Here is an 18117-nt window from a genome sequence, read left to right on the forward strand (position 1 = left end):
GTAACCTGACTTACACTCCTTTGGGTATATCTCTAAAGGTGGAATTGCTAGGTCATATGGCAATTCTATTTTTAGTTTTTTGAGGAGTGTCCATACTGTTTTCCATACTTGTATTAATTTACAGTCCCACCATTATTCTCCATACCCTTTTTCACCATATCCTCACCAACATTTGTTGTGTTCTTGAGCCCCCATCTTCTTGACTTTCAATATCTGCATGATATTTCTGTCTAAAACTGTGAGGGGAGCACTATCAGTGACCTCTGTGACCTGTCCTCCACTGATACCTGGAACTTTTCCCCAGCAATAAAGCTCCCCTCTGTATCTAGAACCACAGTCCTATAAAATACCACAGGTTATATAAGCAATCTGGTCAAAGAAATACAGACAATTCTAGAAATAAAGAAAGATGAGAGCCAGCCCAGGAGCAGGTATCACTCTGGGCAAAGATGTCATGGACACAGAGAAGTCTCTCCCTTTTACCACATCCCCCAGGAAACTACAGCAACTCTCCTCAAACATTAGGGGGATCAGAATTACCTGGAAAGCTTTTAAAAAGACTGCTGGGCACCCAATAGAAAGTGTGATTCAGAAGTGTGCAGTGATGATTAAGACCATGTATTTTGAAGGAGCTCTCAGATGACGCTGAGGCTGCAGGTGTGTACAAGCTATGCTCATCAGGGTCAGCATGCTACATTATCCTCTCCACACCTAAATCACAGAGTGACCTTCTCAGCCACATTTTAATCAGCAGACAACCCGAGGGCATAATACACCTTTCCTGCCATCTGTATCAAAATCCTAAGACTCTGTCAGCCGTGAAGCTACTTTGCGATGCAATGATCCAGTCTCCTCTTAGCATGATTCATTTTCTCTCTATGACAAAAGAATGCATGAGTTAATGCCTGACCCTGGATTCCCATATCCAACTAACTATTTTAGGGAGACAATTTCCATCTGGAGGGCAGCTATGTTGAAGAGCTCATGCTGTTCTGAGGCACCATGAAGACATTTTGGTCAACAATGGACAGCATACACAAAGCTGCTCCTTCAAGAGCATAATGAAGTTGAAAGATTCCTATCACCTGGAGACCTCGTGCAGTTATGCACGTTTGTGGTAGTGTTGGTGTACATGAGCCTGCTGTGCTTGCCAGTTACCTGTAAAACAGCCTCAGGCAGGTCCTTCAGGAGGTTCCTGAAGATTCCTTGGGCAGGTTCCACAAGATGGAGCATCCCACATGACTGTTTCTTAAACCCAGCAAAGGCAAACCTTTGTCATCTGCAGTCAAGTTGGACTATACTCTTCCACTAAGATCCTCTAGAATATTACTACAACCATCACCCACTCAGCTGCTATGGTGACCCACCTCTAAAATGGCACAGTGATCCCCCAGCTGGTATTCATACCCTGTATAACCCTCCCATTTTGTATGAGGATTGAGCTGTGTGACCAATAAAATACAAAAGTGGTTATATGTGACTTCCAAAGTTAGATCATAAAAACACTATCACCTCTTCCTTTCTTCACTCTTGATGCAAGACAGAGTATGTCATTTCATGCAGAGGCCCACATAGTAAGGAACTGGGGCCTCCTATCAACAACTATATGGAAGTAAGCCATCTTGGAAGTGGATCCTTGAGTCCACACAGCTTTCAGCAGACTTCAACCCACACTGACAACTTGATTGCTGTGTCATGAGAAACCCTGAGCCACACCAACCACATAAGCTACTCTAAGATTCCTGACTTATTACTGAAACAATGTTTGCTATCTTAAGCTGCTAAATTTGGGAGATAATTTGTTAAACGGCAATAAATAACTAACAAAGTTGCCCAATCCAGAAATCTGAGACATGAAGAAGCTGAAGAACTGGGATGCCTAGAGTTCATGAACTCTCCTCAGCAGATGTGTACCACACAGGTTGTCAAACAGAGGTATGATAGAAAAAATTTACATTAGGTGAAAATTTGCACAGACCTTCCTGTGACTTCCAACTACAAGATACAATGAATTTAATTTTTCAAACCCTCCCTAGTCTAAACGTGTGTATTGTCAAAAACTACCAGAAGTGAATAGTTGATAAGCTAACTAAAACCCATCAAAAGCTTCCTGCTTAGAACATCTGAAATAATTCATTGTTTTTTATACAGTGGTCACATGGAAAGTTTCGTTTTCCCCTCTCACTTCCCAAAACCAGCTAACTTACTTCCCCAGCCAACCCTAACACATTTTTGTCTCATTCACACCGCCTGCCCCAGAAGACTTCCAGTAGAACTCACATGAAGAGTGAGCCCAAACACAACCTGTTTAATGTCTCGATTGAAATTGTCCCGAGGTTTATATAACACACACACATTTGTAACTAAAATTGAAGTTTCAGAGAACAATGTCCCCATTACAACACACAAGGCATTTTACAATTATACTGCTCTACTTTGTTTTTTAAAAAATAAAATGGTTGGTCAAAATTTATGACCTAGTAACAGGCCCCTATACACAATTTGAAAATTCTATCCTAAGACATACTTCTAAACACTCCACTTCTGAATTCTCCTATTCAGTGACAAAGCAAAAACTGAAATAATAAATTCTTTTTCCAAATAGTGTAAATATTTAGTTGCACTTCACCCATATCCATAAAACACACATTAAATGCTAGGGTTTCCACCTAATCAAGGAAGACCTAAGGCACTTGCTATCCATGCAGATAATTATCTAAGCCCTAAAATTCTTCTCCTGCCCTAAAGCTAATCACTGGAAAATCCACAGACAACTCCAGCAAAACTCCCTTACCACTCTTACCAAGTGTGACTCAAAGGCATAGTATCAATCTTGTCAAAAAAAAATTTTGTAAAAAGCAGCAAAATAAAACATCAGCAAAAACTCAATTTGCTTGGAATGAGTACAGTTAAATTATTTTGGTACTTCCACAAAATGGACCACTGGTCACTATTAAAAAGAGTAAAATCAATTTGTAGAGACAGAAAGTAGATTAATGGTTGCCTGGGGGTAGCAATGCAGAGGGGCAGTAAATAAGCCCAGGGTGATGGAAGTGTTCTAAAACCAGACTGGTGACAGTTGCGTAACTCTCTAAACTTACTAAAAATCAATGAATACTGACCAACTTAAGACAACTAAGTTTTAAAGTAAATTATACCGTAATCATTTACACCAAATTATACTTCAAAAGAGTTACTGAAAACAAAAATGTTCTATATGTGCTAGATAAGGAAAAATATTCAAGATCCATATAAGTTAAAGCACAGAACCACGTGTATGACCAGTTTCCATTTACCTGCCTTGGACATTTCTGCACCCAAGAGCCCAACCCTGACAGGTGTCTCCAGGAAATGGGTCCAAGGAAAGAAGGTATGACTTATAATTGTCTATCCCACCTGCACTGTTTTGAATTCGTATGTATATTTTTCATACATACAAAAATAAGTTGGGGGGAAGCCCTCAGAAGCAGGACTCTCATTGTAAAGGTGTTAGTCAATGCAGTCCTTTGAGGAAAGGGATAGCTTGGTTCTTGAGAATTTAAATGTTTCTCAGTAGGAGATTACATTTAAAAGGTGTCTGGTTTTGACAATAAAATGCCAAATGACAAAAATCTCCCATTTAAAACCTTATTGCATAAAATGCAACAGGAAGAGAATCTGAACGCACTCCAAGGAGGAAAATGTGGCTGCATAAGAGTTAGTCATCTGCTTCTGCAGGTGCTCGAACAAAACTTAATTTGTGCTTTGCTATTATAAAACTGAAAAGGTATTAGGTGTATTAGATACCAGTACAGAGCTACAAGCATCTAGGGAACTGAAAATGTACTCTAAATAGAGATTTATCAGAAAACAAAAATAATATATGAATGACAACAGTAAAATTGAACCCAAAAAGGTACTGAACACCATACTCTCAAAACCTCTAACAACTGTCCAGATCCAGGACTGGTTCTGCCTTCCTGCTTTACCTCATTCCTTGGCTAACACCTTGCCATCCAAGAACAGATGCTCTCAAAACTAACAACTTGAAACTCACCAGTCCTCCCTCCAACTTCCCCAAAATGCAGCCATCTTCTAGCCTTAGCCCACTCTGCCAGCTTCATGATGTAGAAGGCCAGAGTAATCAGAGTTTGGACCATAAAATACTATCAGCTTAACTTTCAAACACAAGACTCCCATCTGACCTAATTCCAGACTCATTTGCAGATCCTCCCACCTGGACCCTCACCTGCTGGTGGCACATCTTCTCCATCCTGAGCCACCATCACTGCCATCCATGTGACCTCCTTCTCCATGGAGTTTTACTCCTGCCACTCCAGCCTCTACTTCCACCCTCACCTATTTGTGCCATTTGAATTATTTCAACTATATCATCTGCTGTGGTTTGAATGTGCCCCCTGAAATTCATGGTAGGAAACTTAATCCCAAAGACAGCAGTGTTGGGACAAGGGGCCTAATAAGAGGTGATTAGGCCATGAAGGATCTGTTACCAGAAATGGATTAACATCATGATCACAGGAGTGGGTTAGTTGTTACAAAAGTGTTTTTGTTATAAAAATGAGTTCAGCCCTCTCTTGCCCTTCCACCTTCCACATGAGATGATGCAGCACAAAGGCCTTCATCAGATGCTGGTGCCATGTTCTTGGACTTCCCAACCCACAGAACCATAAGCCAAATCAATCTCTGTTTTCATTATAAATTACTGGGATTGGGGCATGGCTCAAGTCGTAGAGAGCCTGCCTAGCAAGCACAAGATCCCAAGTTCAAACCCCAGTAACACACAAAAAAAAGGAATACATTATAAATTACTTAGGTATTCTTGTGCAGCAGCAGAAAAGGAACTACGATATTATTCAACATTTGGTGTCACCTGTATGTACCAAATGCCAACTATATCCAGGACACTGACAGAGAAAGGAGAGACAAGGGAACTTTTATAGTAACATTTAGGATAGTGTTTTATTTTGCTTCTTAATAGCAGCTTTATCAAGCCTAATTCAAATACTGTAAAATTCACCCTTTATAAAGAGTATAATTCAGTGGTTTCTAACATACTCAGAGTTGCACAACCATCACCATGATATAATTACTTCAATCTAATTTTAGGAATAGTAGGAATATTTTCATTACCCATCTAGGATACAGTCTTAGGATAGTGCTTTTAGGAAAATTTTTTTTTTAATTTAGAACTTCAGATGAGCAAACTCTTATAACATTTAGAATTATAAGCTGCCCATGTTATTCAAAAATTGTATGGTATGTGATCTACATTGATATAGTTAATAATTACCCACTGAGGGGCATATGCAACTTAAAGGACTGAGGTAAAGCTTCCCTTCAGAAAACATTCAGCACAACTATTAAAATAACAGGAACAATAAACAGGGGCTCAAATACTACAGCTAATACTGTACAGTTCACTTAAAAATGTGTTGGGAGAGTAGAGCTCATGGAAAGTAATCTAAAAAATTTTTTACATGCAATTTTTTTTTTTTTTTGGTGGCATTAGGGCTTTGTGCTTGCAAAGCAGGCGCTCTATAGCTTGAGCCATGCCTCCAGTCCCTCCTAATCATCTTGATAGATACAGAAGACATTTATAAATGGGGAGCCTGACCTTCCTGACTCCCAGTCATGGACAGAAACTCCTCAGCCCAGCTCCATCTGTGCAGGAGAAATGGACAAAGTAGCTTAGTGAGCAGGCACTGGGTTACCAGTAAGCAATTTCATTTTCATATCTGACTTTGAAAAGGAAAATAAAAGCAGGCTATTTATGCTCCCAATACAACAATGTGTGCCTTTGTTTTACACTAAGCACTGAAGATCTTTTCAGCATTGGACAGACTGTGACACACAGACATTGGTCCATGCAAATTGCTTTCTCTTTGTTTGGTTTTGGGAATGTGAGCCTCAGTAGAGCAGAAGTCCTGGGTTCTCCTGAGGTCACCTCAAAAGTCAGGAGCAAGTACCTGTGCATCACCCATATGGGAAGATGGGTTAGAGTTAGAATCTCTTAATTAAAATAAGGCAAAATTCTAATTATAATTGTCTCCGTAATAAGGTCATTTCTGACTCATCCAATCTTATTATAACCTGACCCACTGGAAACACCGACTCCACCTAGTTAACTAGAGAAAACAGCTTGTTTTTTTCCGGGAACACTGTGTTATTTCAGGCAAGAAGTAGTATTTAGTGGGTTTGCTTATTAATTTCTAAACTGTTAATGGCCTAAAAGAAGATCTACCACCTCTGAGAAGTAATCCATCCTAAGTAATCAGGTTAAAACTTCCCAGAACACAAAATACTCCAGTGTTTTAAAATTAACACCACACGTAAACACAATTACAAAATATAATTTTATAGGAATTGGTTACTTGTGGGGACAAATTTTAAACAATAACATAAATAAAAGGGCTAGCTACACTGCACTCAGAAATTACTCATTCCTAGCAGTCCTGACTCCTGTGTCACTCCAAAATAGAAAAGTTGAAGGACTCAACACTACCAAACCAACTAGTGGGGTCACCTCAGATTTAATCCTAAAGCCCACATTCTCTGCAAGTGGTATCATCCTGGCAGGAAGAACAGACCAGCAAAAGCATTTTCAGGGCATGCGCGAGTGCACGCGTGTGTGTAGAAAGAGGATCACAATGGTCCATGGCATTATAAGAAATGGATAAACCACATGACTTCACTGTGAGAAATGTGGATTATTTCCCATCCCCACAAACCTGGTTCTGCTACCCTAGCTCCCAGTGACCTTTGAACTCCCATAATAATCCACACCTCAGTGGACATACCACTTTTCAGATCCCTTATCACTGGTATCACAATTTTTAAAAAAGGCAAAAGATATATATGATCTGAAGAGAAACCAGAGTATAAGATCACAGTTAAATACAAAATGTATCTCCCTATTTTATGCACAGTAAAGTATCCTTTTTAGTACAGAATTCTGTTATGTTTACAAACATAACTGGACTCCCGAATTGGTTTATTCCTATGCCCGAAATCTTTTTGTTCTTCTATTACTCTTCCCTATGCCACCCAACACTACTGAGAATATTTAAAGGACAGGTACCCTTAAAATATAAATATGTATATATTATTTCCCCTAGCAGACTAAGCTGCTTAAAGGTTAATGCAACAACACAGTCATATTCTCTCTCTCTCTCTCTCTCTCTCTCTCTCTCTCTCTCTCTCTCTCATCACTGGCCCTGAGGGAGGTCATGTCATAAGCAACCTTATAGACACGTCCCCCAGCGGCCTCCAACCTGAGCTAGGAAAGGACCCTCCAGCCCCAACAAGACTTAGAATGACTGAAGTGCAGCCAAGAGCTTTGCTGCAACTTCCCGGAAGACACTGAGCCAGAACTACTGAACTAACCAGCCCTAGGCTCCTGAGCTGCAAAACCTGCATGAGCTAATAAGTGTTCTGAGTTCTGTTTTTAAAGCTACTACGTTCAGGAATGATGCGTCATGCAGCAACAAGCACTAAGACAATCTTCATACCACCTTTATCTGGAATGTTCTTCCCTATACCAGACAATCAAAATCCTCAATGTTCAGATCCAAAGAAAATGCCTTATCTTTTACAAAAATGCTTTGGAATCTCAGTCATCAGAGCTACTTCCTCCTTTCATGTAACTCAAATCGCACACACCAATCTGTAATAGTGATGTCATTTTGCCTTAGGTTGCAGGTAAGGCTCGTTAAGAGAATTTGATCTAGCCATAATAGACTTTCACCCACCCCACATCTGTGTGCAGAAAAAGGTGGGATGTACTATGACACGCAAGGTACTGATTCCCAGAGGTAAAGACTTGCTTAACTGTAAAGAAGCCTTCTCACATCAGTAAACACTTGTAGAAAATGAGAAAAGTCAGAGGAAGAGTTAAGAAAAAAAAGCGCAATCAGGCTGGAAGCATGCCTCTAGTAGTGGAGTGACTGCCTAAGCAAGCACAAAGCCCTGAGTTCAAAATCCAGTACCACATGAAGAGAGAGAGAGAAAGAGAAAAAGAAAGAAAAGAAAAGGAAAAAGAAAGGAAAGGAGAGAGAGACAGAGAGAGAGAGGGAGAGGAAAGAAAGAAAAAAAGGGGGGAGGGCGAGAAAGGGGAAGGGAGGGAGGGGAGGAGGCAGGAAGGGAGGGTGGGCCCTGGGCAGAATTCAACCTTTTCTTAGCTTTCTGGCCCCTACCCTTTCCCTTGTAATCCAAACTGTTCTCAATGAGAAGAGAGAGACCTGATCTATGACTCAGGGAGCTTATGGTTACTATGCGATGCAAGCCTCTGAGCCTTTAACTATAACACAAGGCAGAATAACATCACTGTTAAAGAAGAGAATAAGGAAGGAGGAAAAATTTATAGCAACATCATCTTGATGATGATGCTAACTGTTGTGCCCAAAATCTAGCAAGAGCTAGGGCCTCTGCATTCACATTCATGTAATGTGCTCACCTACACACACAGGCACACTTAAGTGTAAGTTATGCAAAAGCACTTAAGTCAAGAGTTAACAGGAACACCTGCCAAGTCAGCTACAAGGTCTTCCTGCAGTTGATGGCTGTAGTGGCCCTAGAGCATGAACTCTTCCTAGCAAGCATGAAGCCCTGAATTCAAATCCCAGTACCACAAAAAAAAAAAATTTTTTTACCCTAGAGCATGAACTTGGAAACCAAACCAATCTGAGTCTATATCTTGACTCCATTACAGATCATATGAACTAGGAAAAAAGCTTCTATCTCTCAAACCCTCAGACCACCCATCTATAAATTACCACAAATGACTAGGGCAACTAATTGCTGAAGAGATGAAATGAGATGAACCCAGGAATATTATGGGAACCATCCAAAACAGTGCTTGTTAAATCGTCCACTTTCCTTCCCCTCTCTGGAACCAGCCTCCAGGAACTTGTACCCAGGAAGAGAAGGTATAAGCCCTAACATGAGGACTCAAAGGCAAGTCATCTCTATTTGCTTTGTTGTTTTAAATCCCAAAAGGCTTCAAGACTGCAGAGACCACCTTCAAATTCACTTATAGACTTACATATGTCCTCAGTTATGTTTGGCTCCCTTAGAACATACATTTTCTCTTTGACCAGAACTCATTAAAACTTAGCAGGAGAAGCATATACGAAAGCAAAAAGGCTGTTCATGAAAATGTTATTTACTAGGTGCAGTAGCACATGACTGCAGGCCCAGCTATTCAGCAGACTGAGCTGTAGGAGGATCACTTGAATCCAAGAGTTTGAGTGTAGCCCAGGCAACACAGCAGGCCCTATCCAAAATAATAATAATGATGATAATTTATAGAACATTCTCATAACATCCATGAAATGAAAGATTTACATTTTACACAGTCACAGAACTCCCATTAGTTCATTTGTTGGTTAATCTATAAAATTAAATTCATGTAAAAGTTTTCAACATTTACATTACATGACAAATTTTGTAATCAGCTTTAAAAGATTTTCAAGGTATATTCAAAACAGGCAGACCATTCATGCTTTTTCAAATGAAAGCAATCTTAGGCGAGGATTTTTTAATATTATGTATATTCTAATGTTTTGGGGACTTTTTACCTACTATGAAAACTTTCACAATATTATGAACAGCTAATAAATTAGATATTAATTCTGTCAACACACAAGACTGAGATTTTCTATGATATATTGTAAGAACTTTTGTAAATGTCACAATATACTCCCAGTATAACAATAACATGACAATTAAAAAAATTTAAACCAGACTGGGATTTTGCAATAGAAACTAAAATAAAATTTCAACTAAAATAAAACAGTACTTCAAAAAATCCTGACCCACTAAAAATAATTAGACATCTTGCAATAAGGGAGACCATAAAGAAACCAATCAATACTCACCAGAGCCAAGAAGACACTTCAGGCTGAGGTTAAATGACCTTTGGCGGCTGGAGCTCCTGTTCCTGAAAGGCCTTTGTCACACAGCTGAGACCTGCACTGCCTCACCATAGCAACTTCAGCAAGCCCTTTAGATACCTTCTCTTACATTAAATATTTATTAGGCTCAGAACAGTGGATTTCTGGGCAAGTTCCTGGGGGGCACACACAACTCAGAGTCTACCATCCTGCCTTCTTTCCTAGCAGATTTGCTGGAACAAACCCAGAAAGGGAGTGGAGTGTCCACAACTGGTACACTGGGGTGTCTTGTGTACATCTCTTACATGCCACTCAGTGTCTACTTTAGCCAATCTTAGGATTTTCAAAGTTCTGGGATCACCTCAATCCCGTTAGCACCTCATCCAGTAAGTTATAACAACAAAAACCCAATAAAGCAAAGTACCTATTTAAAACCTAGTCAGCCTTTTACATCTTGTTGTTCGGAAAAAACTAAAATTGAAATGTGTTACTCTGTGGTTTATTTTTAATTTGTTTCCACATACATACACATGAGGTTCAAAATGAGCAACTAGATCAGGCTCAGCTGAAGCCCTCCTGCAGGGTCTCTCTCTATTTGGGAAGCCCAATGCTAAAATTAGTGCAAGTTTTGTCGGCATGTATTAGGGTTATTTTCACTTCCCAGAGCAAACACATAAAAGGTGGTGGCAGTCACTAAGGTTTTTGATGCTGAACAGCTAAGTGGAAAGCAGTTTCTTCCAAGCTCAGATACAACAGAGGTGATGAACCTATGTGAAGAATCTGATGGCAAGTGATCTCTGAGCAGGCATGGCAGTTATCACCATAGAAAACTGAGCACATTCTCATGGGAAAGTAGTTTGTGTGCCCTAGAGGGAGCTGAACTTGAGGGCTGCTACTGCAAGGACACCTTCCCCTGCTTCTTTCTCCAGTCCCCAGCTTGGGGCCAGCACTCAGCAGGTGCAGAATTAAAAGAATGTTTCTCTTCAGGAGAGCTGCAGACTCCAGGACCACCTATACGCCCCAGCAGCCACATTAGACAGGACACTTGAACAGTGCGACCAACTACAAAAGCCTAGATAGACATCAAATCTTGCATCCAAGAAATGACTGAATTCCTCTCTCTATCAGGACTCTATATAATATCAACATTTTCACTTGTCAGAGGAAAAAGAGAAAAAAAAACATTTTTTCTGGAACTAAACTTATAAGTAATGCTTTTTATTCTGGGATAATGTTCTTTCTGGGGTTTTTTGTTTAGGGAAAGTATTAAAAATCTTATGTTTATAAAAGATGGAAGCTTGTGGGGGGTTGGTCTCAATGACTTCACAAAACAAGGGGTTGACAACCCAGTGTCAGCCTTTTCCCTCCCTAATCTTAGCTTACCACTCCAAAACACCAGGACTGGTAGTGGTGGGATGTAATGACGCTGCCTTTCTATAACTCACCTATGAAGGCAACCCTCCCTAACACCTGCCCTCAATGACACCACTCACTCACTGCCCACTGAAGAAAAAGAGGAAGACCGCTTTAGAAGGAGGCGAGCACAAAGAACATTTGCTTGATTATACACATGCAGTGTGCTGTGAGCTAAGATCCATACTGCACTCTAGCACTGACTTCACATAAGAAAAATACGATTGGACAGAAGGCCTCAAGGAGTTGATCTAGTGAGTCATTGTTGCTGAGGGCAATTCTTATGCATCTGGTGTGCTGGTAGAGGAAAAGACCATCGAGTATCACAGATTTAGGAATTCTGTAAGATTTTCAGGGCTGGGGATGTAGCTCAATGGTACAGTGCTTGCCTAGCAAGTCCAAGGTCCTGGATTCAATTTCCAGCACTGGGGGAAAGAAAAAAAAAAAAAGAACCAGCATTATTAGCCAGGTGTGTTGGTACACACCAGCAATACCAGTACTCATGAGGCTGAGGCAGGAGGAATGTGAGCTAGAGGCAAGACCAGGCTAGTAGCGAGACCCTATCTCAAAAAATAAAAAATTAGAAAAATCAGCAGTTCAAAGTCCACTGCAGGATGAATTTTTAAGGTCCAGCCAGAACATTTTTAGGATTTCTGAAGCAACTGAGTTAGCCCCAGACTGAGAGAACAAGTCAAATTACTGCAGGCTGGGTATTTCTGTGGTGAGCACCAGAGAGCAGGGTTCATTATCTATTAATCCAAATGGAAAGAAAATGCACAGAAGCAGCACTGTCACTTCTCCATATCCTAAACAAACATGCTTGCATAAAAGAAAAATATACAAACGTTTTCAGTGCAGCACGTTTATAGTAACTGACCAAAAATACTGGAAAGGAGCATGGATAGAAATGAAATTATGGCACAGCAGTTGAAAATAATAAAGTAACCACCATGGTCCTCATGATATAGGACTGATGAAAAACACAGGAATGCATCATAGGTTTATACTGGCTTTTAAAAAGGCACCAAGCGGACTGGAGGAGTGGCTCAAGTGGTAGAGCACCTGCCTAGCAAGTGTGAGGCCCTGAGTTCAAACCCCAATACCACCAAAAAGAAAAAAGGCACCAAGGACTGGGGATGTGGCTCACTAGTAAACTGCCTGCCCAGCATTCACGAGGCCCTGCATTCCATCCTGAGCACACAGGAAAAGCAGAACACAAAAAAATCAATTTTATGGGCTCTTACCAAATGTAGTGCCTGAACCAACAGCATCAGCAGCACATAGGAGCAAATTCTCAGCCTCCCCTCTGATGTAGTGACCAGAACTCTGGGCAGGGTGAGCGTCTGTGTTTGACAAGCCCTCCATGCTACTAGAACCTGAGAGCCCCTGGTCTTCTCAAGCAGATCCTGGGGTCACTGAGAGAGGGCTGCACCAACTGAGGACCCTGAGTTTCAGCTACAGTATTTTTGCCTTTTTTTTTGTTTTGTTTTTTTTTGGTGGTACTGGGATTTGAACTCAGGGCCTCCCCCTCTACTACTTGAGACACAACAGCCCTATTTGCTTTAATTTGGTTTTGATAGGGTCTCACACTTTTGCCCAGAGCCCAGCTTTGGACATTAATTCTCCTACTGCCTCCAGGGTAGCTGAGTACACACCTGGCTTGGGACTTTTTGAGATAGGGTCTTGTTATCTTTTTGTGGGGGCCTGACTTAAATCTCAGTCCTCCTATCTCTATCTCCCTATTAGCTGAGATTATAGGCATGCAACACCACACCCAGTCCTTTTGCCCTTTCTTAAAACAGTCTATTTGTGCATTACTTGTATAAAAGAAACTGTTTGATATACTACAGGTGTTGGGTGATTGTGGTAGACCTAAAGCTCGTGGAATGGGAAAATGAGGTTCCCTGGGAGCAGCTGAACAATGGAGACCACAAAAAACAAATCTAGTAGGGATTTCACTCTTAACTCTCAAAAGTTCAACTTTTTGTTCTTACTGGTGTCTTCTATGGAGAGGGTGACAGAAATGGCCAACTGTGACAGAAAGGACAGTCAGCAACCATGGGATGACAAAGACTGAACAATGCAGACACTGTTTGGGGAAAGCTAGACTTCCAAAGTCTTTTGTTGTCCTGTTTTGTTGATTCTCTGGCAGGAACACTGCCCAGCCCCCACTGTCATCCTTACATTTGCTGGGGCTCTTTAGCAATGCAGGAAGGCTAAGGCCACAGAACAAGAGCCTTAAGAGCTAGGTGACAGGTCTCAGCCACTACCCCTCTAGAACCACCACCACCACACACACATACACATATACATAGACACACACACACACACACACACACACACACACACGGGCTTTTGTTCCCATTAGTTTCATAGAGAGAACTAAATAGACCATTACTGCTAATATTTCTAAAAATAAAATAAATGCCACACATGTGGTCAGGAATCTTCTTTAAAATTAGTTCACAGAAACCTATAAATATAAAAATAAAATTGATGATACTTAACCTTTGGTTGGGCAATGTCCATAAGAAGTAACCCATTAATCTCTCTACTATTGCTATAAATCATATTCCAAGGCAGGGACTAAAAATGAGAAAAATGAGAATTTATTTTCTATAAAATCCTTTTATAGGGAATAATTAATTTTCTACCTTCAAATTTTTAAAGTGAGTTTAATTGATTTAATATCTTAAGTGCAGGGCACTACCCTTGACACACAGCATGCAACAGTTATAAAAGCCATTATCTAGAACAACCTAGATAGTCTTCCTTCACTTTTGAGATAAAAGATCAAGTGAAAGTATAGCTCTCTGTAGCAAGTACTCTTCAAATTTCACTGAGGAGAAAAAACTGAATAAAGTACATTTCACTCCTGGGTTTTGGGAATATCAGCTAATCAGGTTTCAAAACTTTATTCTCTTGGATATGGGAAGGTCATCATTACCCACTTTACTTTGATAAAGCAAAAGCCCCATGTTTGAAGTTACTGCACAACTACAAAGTAATAGTTGTGTGTCACTCAACTTTCTGGGCCATGCATCTCCACTGTATAGAGAAAAAATAATTTCTTTTTTTAACCTGAAAGCAAACACAGTTCTCATCTCCCACTATTCAGCCAATTTTTTGCTTCCTTTAACTAGGCTACATTTTTAGCTGTATCCATTTAAGAAGCTTAAGCTCTTTTCCCAGAGAAAATGAAGCAAAAAGTGTTGTTATTATAACCTCAATAATAGAAATATCCCATTTTCAAGAAAAAGAAGAGAAACAAATATGTGCCACTATGTGGGAAGGAACAAGAGTGCTGGAGAAAGTATTTACCTCTAAAGAGACTTAAAACCTAAGAAGAAGAGCATGAGTGATTTTTAAGGTGTGGTAAACAAAAACTATGGGAGATCACTGTTCTGTTTAGTTCCCACAATAAGCCCCAACAGACCAGACCAAACCAAATGGAGTCACTCACACTAAGTACCACATAATTAAACTAAAACTTTAAGCATATGCCTCCCCAGACAGTCCACTTTTTCCCTGCAAACAGAAGATATCATTCTACCTGTGCTGCCTTAATAAGGAAGTCCCCTCTGCATTAACTCTGAAGGGAAAAGTAGCCTGAAGGGACCTGATACCAACCAATTGGCTGGAGGTTTTTTGGTTTTGTTTTTTTTTTAACTGTTGACCCATTTCCTTGTTCTTGCCTTACCAGAACCACTGTTCTGCCATTTCCCACTGGGAGTTCTCTTTCTGTTTTACAGAACAGAGGCTACATCAATTCATGAATGTCAAATAAAAGACAATTAGATCTATCACTAAATTTGTTGTCATTTTGTCTTTTGACAGGTATAAGATATAATACATGATCATTCTGAAATATATCCAATCCCACATTAGTTGGGCAGCCAATTAAAAGCAAGCCACCGGATGTAATTGCCCTTATGACAATATTTGCCAGAGAAGGCCTAAGTACTTCCTGACAAGCAGCTTTCAATATAAACAAGAGCCTGCACCTCTCCATTCCTTCAAAAATCATACTGCAACTCTGAGACAACACTCCCCTGTAGCTTAGGCTTAGAGAGACTTCCTGAAACAGACATTTCCCAGTCAGTAACACCTTTAGAGAGGAAAAAGACCAGATCTGCCTTTACCTAGCCACCCATCTCAGAAGCAAGTGAATCCAGAGGGAGAGAGCTGAGATCAGTGGCCAGCCATATGCAGAAGAGGAGCAGGGAGGAGCCAGGCCTGCCTATAACATAACTGACAGAATAATGTGGGCAGAAGCAAACTCCACTGCAGCACCAAGGTAGGTATGAAATGCAGTTGTGAAAATATCTTCCTCCTCACCTTTCCCTCTACATCTAATATCCAAAACTGAGACTGGCAAATCCAGCTCTAAAGATCTCTTACATGAACACAGGCAGGCACCAGCAGGTCTCAATTCCCTTTGAAGAGAGGAAACCTGATATCCTGAAGGGCTGCCAATGAAAGCAACCTATGTTTCAAGTAAATGCCTGTGATTAAAAATCTGACTTGACAGGGTGTGTGCAAGAGAGAGTGGATAATGTCAGTGAATAAAGAAAATGAGATCTCACCTCAGTGTGGCTTTTGTTAGAATGTGCTCATGTTTCTGTTAGCATGTTTGTCCCTTAACTTACATGTAAATCAAAACACAGAATGACTCTTAGACACTAATGACTATAAGTAGAAGACTGCTTAAGTCTGTGGAGGTCTGAGTAATTTGTTTTAAGTATTTATAATAACAAAATATCTAGTTTTTATCAAAATGTTCTATTGCTATACTTTCATACATGTTTCTCCGCTAAGGTTATATGTAACTTATGCAAAAAATGGTAAAGAATGACTTCAAATACATTAAGTACAGGTATTTTGACCTTCCAGTGCCCAGACACTAAAGGAAGCTAATGGTGACCTTCACGGCTTCCAAGAGCTAGCTGCCCACTGGCTTCCACTGGAATAGGCACCTGCACAGGTGTATTGACTCCACAGGGAAAACTACTTCCTGAAGCAACCTATGGCTCCCTCAAGCAAGATGGGCGGGGTGAGCAGAATGCTTTCTTTCCAGTACTTTCCATGTATCATTACTGCCTTCTCTGCTCTCCTGGATCATAGGGCTCTTCTTTCCAAAATGGCAATAGCAAGACCCAAGGATTTCTTTCCCTTTACTAGCATCATAACACTTCACCAGTGATTAACATAGTAATTCTACCCCAAAATACCTTATTTAAGATTTGATATTATTAAATAAATCAGGTCCATTTTGGCAAATTTATGTCTGTAACAAACTTATTTAAAATAAGGTCTTTCAATCCCAGTATGGTGATACACACCTATAATCCCAACAATCGTGAGGCTGAGGCAGAAGGATTGGGAGTTCAAGGCCAGCATGGGCTATACAGCAAAACCCTATCTCAAAACAAACAAATAAATAAATATAATAAAATCTCTCTACATTAGTGACATGTTGCAAGATTATTACAGATAAACTCTATAATCTTAAGTAGTTCCTTAATCCTGCTAAACTTTAAACTCCCTCACCAGTCAACAGGAAAAGGCAACTACATCTCCCCTGGACCTACATGAAGATCAAATAGACACTGGGCAGGAGCCAGGATCTAGGAAGGACTTGATAACAGTTAGTACCATCATCAAATAAAATGCCTTCTTTTTCACCAGTACTGGGTAAAAAGAACTAAAAACATCAAATTCTTCAAAAGTATGAAAAGTCCAAACCATCCCCATCTCACCCTCTGCATGCTCTCATTCACTTTCTCCAACTTCAAAAAAAAAGGCTGAACAGAACTGCCACACTGTGAAGAACACATTTTTCTTTTGCTCAGTACACAAAATTAGAACATGAGATAGTAGTGTTGATGGGAAAATGAACACACCTAAAAATGTATAAGCAAAAATGTATAAGCATCACATATTATTGTCAAAAGCAAAAAAGTGCGCAGACAGGCATTTGGGTCAAAAGAAACGAGAGAAGCAGAGAGAAAGGAGGGCCCGCTGTTCCCTGAGGGTGAGTGTGGGTGCAGGGAGCTGATGGCAGAGGTTCACCCACAGCCTTTCCCAACTTAGGAGCCCGCTGGCTGCCAGTGTCCACAGCAGATGTGACAATACCAGAAGTCTTCTTCCTAGGATGGGGCCAGACTAGAACTGCAATTGACCACTTCCCTCAGTCCTTGTATTGGAGAAAGAAAATTCTAAAAGTTCTTGTTGACCTACTAAGTCTTTAAAATTATGATGCACGTAAATCAAGAGAAAGGTACTGTGGCCTCTATATTTTTCCGTTGGCCCAGAGAGACCCAGAATTAAACTAACCAATAAAGTATGATGTTTTCAAAAATCTCAAATAATTTTAAATGTTTCTTCTAAGCTTTGAAACACAGACACCAATACAAACTAAATTAGCTTAACAACAGCAATGAAATTAATAATGAACAAAATAAATGAAGTAATTTTCAAGGGTTTTTTCCTATTATTCCTACAGAAAAAAAAATTAATAATAGAATAAGGCATAAACAAATTTATGAAATCTCTCTACGTAGAAGCAAAACAAAAACACCTGAGGTTCCATTTAACAGCCAAAAATGGGGAGGGATTAAAGAGAAAGAAGAAAGGGAACAGTGGTGAAGAAAAAAAGACAGAGAAGAGAAATGCTGAGACAGACACAGGAAAAGTGAAGACAGAAGGCAGAGGCCTGAGAGAAATCTTCACACAGGAGGAAAACAAGGAAGCAAACATACTGACATGTGATTTATGCTCCACTTTGGATTCAAAAGAATCAGCAAGGTTGTCT

General features: G+C 40.1%; 1 protein-coding gene across 2 annotated transcripts in view; it reads right to left on the reverse strand.

Moving 5' to 3' along the window:
- Tpd52 (tumor protein D52) overlaps positions 1–18117 on the reverse strand; it is a 103940-nt gene that overhangs the window by 73445 nt on the left and 12378 nt on the right. The window contains exon 1 of one of the 2 annotated variants that reach the window (XM_074068751.1): positions 5615–5648. The exons of the other annotated variant lie outside the window; for it this stretch is intronic. Within the exon in view, the coding sequence (XP_073924852.1) occupies positions 5615–5633 (19 nt within the window). The 5' untranslated portion in view covers positions 5634–5648. Of the gene's footprint in view, positions 1–5614; positions 5649–18117 lie in introns of those variants that run through there. 2 annotated transcript variants of the gene reach the window in all.

Source organism: Castor canadensis, chromosome 3 (assembly GCF_047511655.1).
Source record: "Castor canadensis chromosome 3, mCasCan1.hap1v2, whole genome shotgun sequence".
NCBI lineage: Eukaryota > Metazoa > Chordata > Mammalia > Rodentia > Castoridae > Castor > Castor canadensis.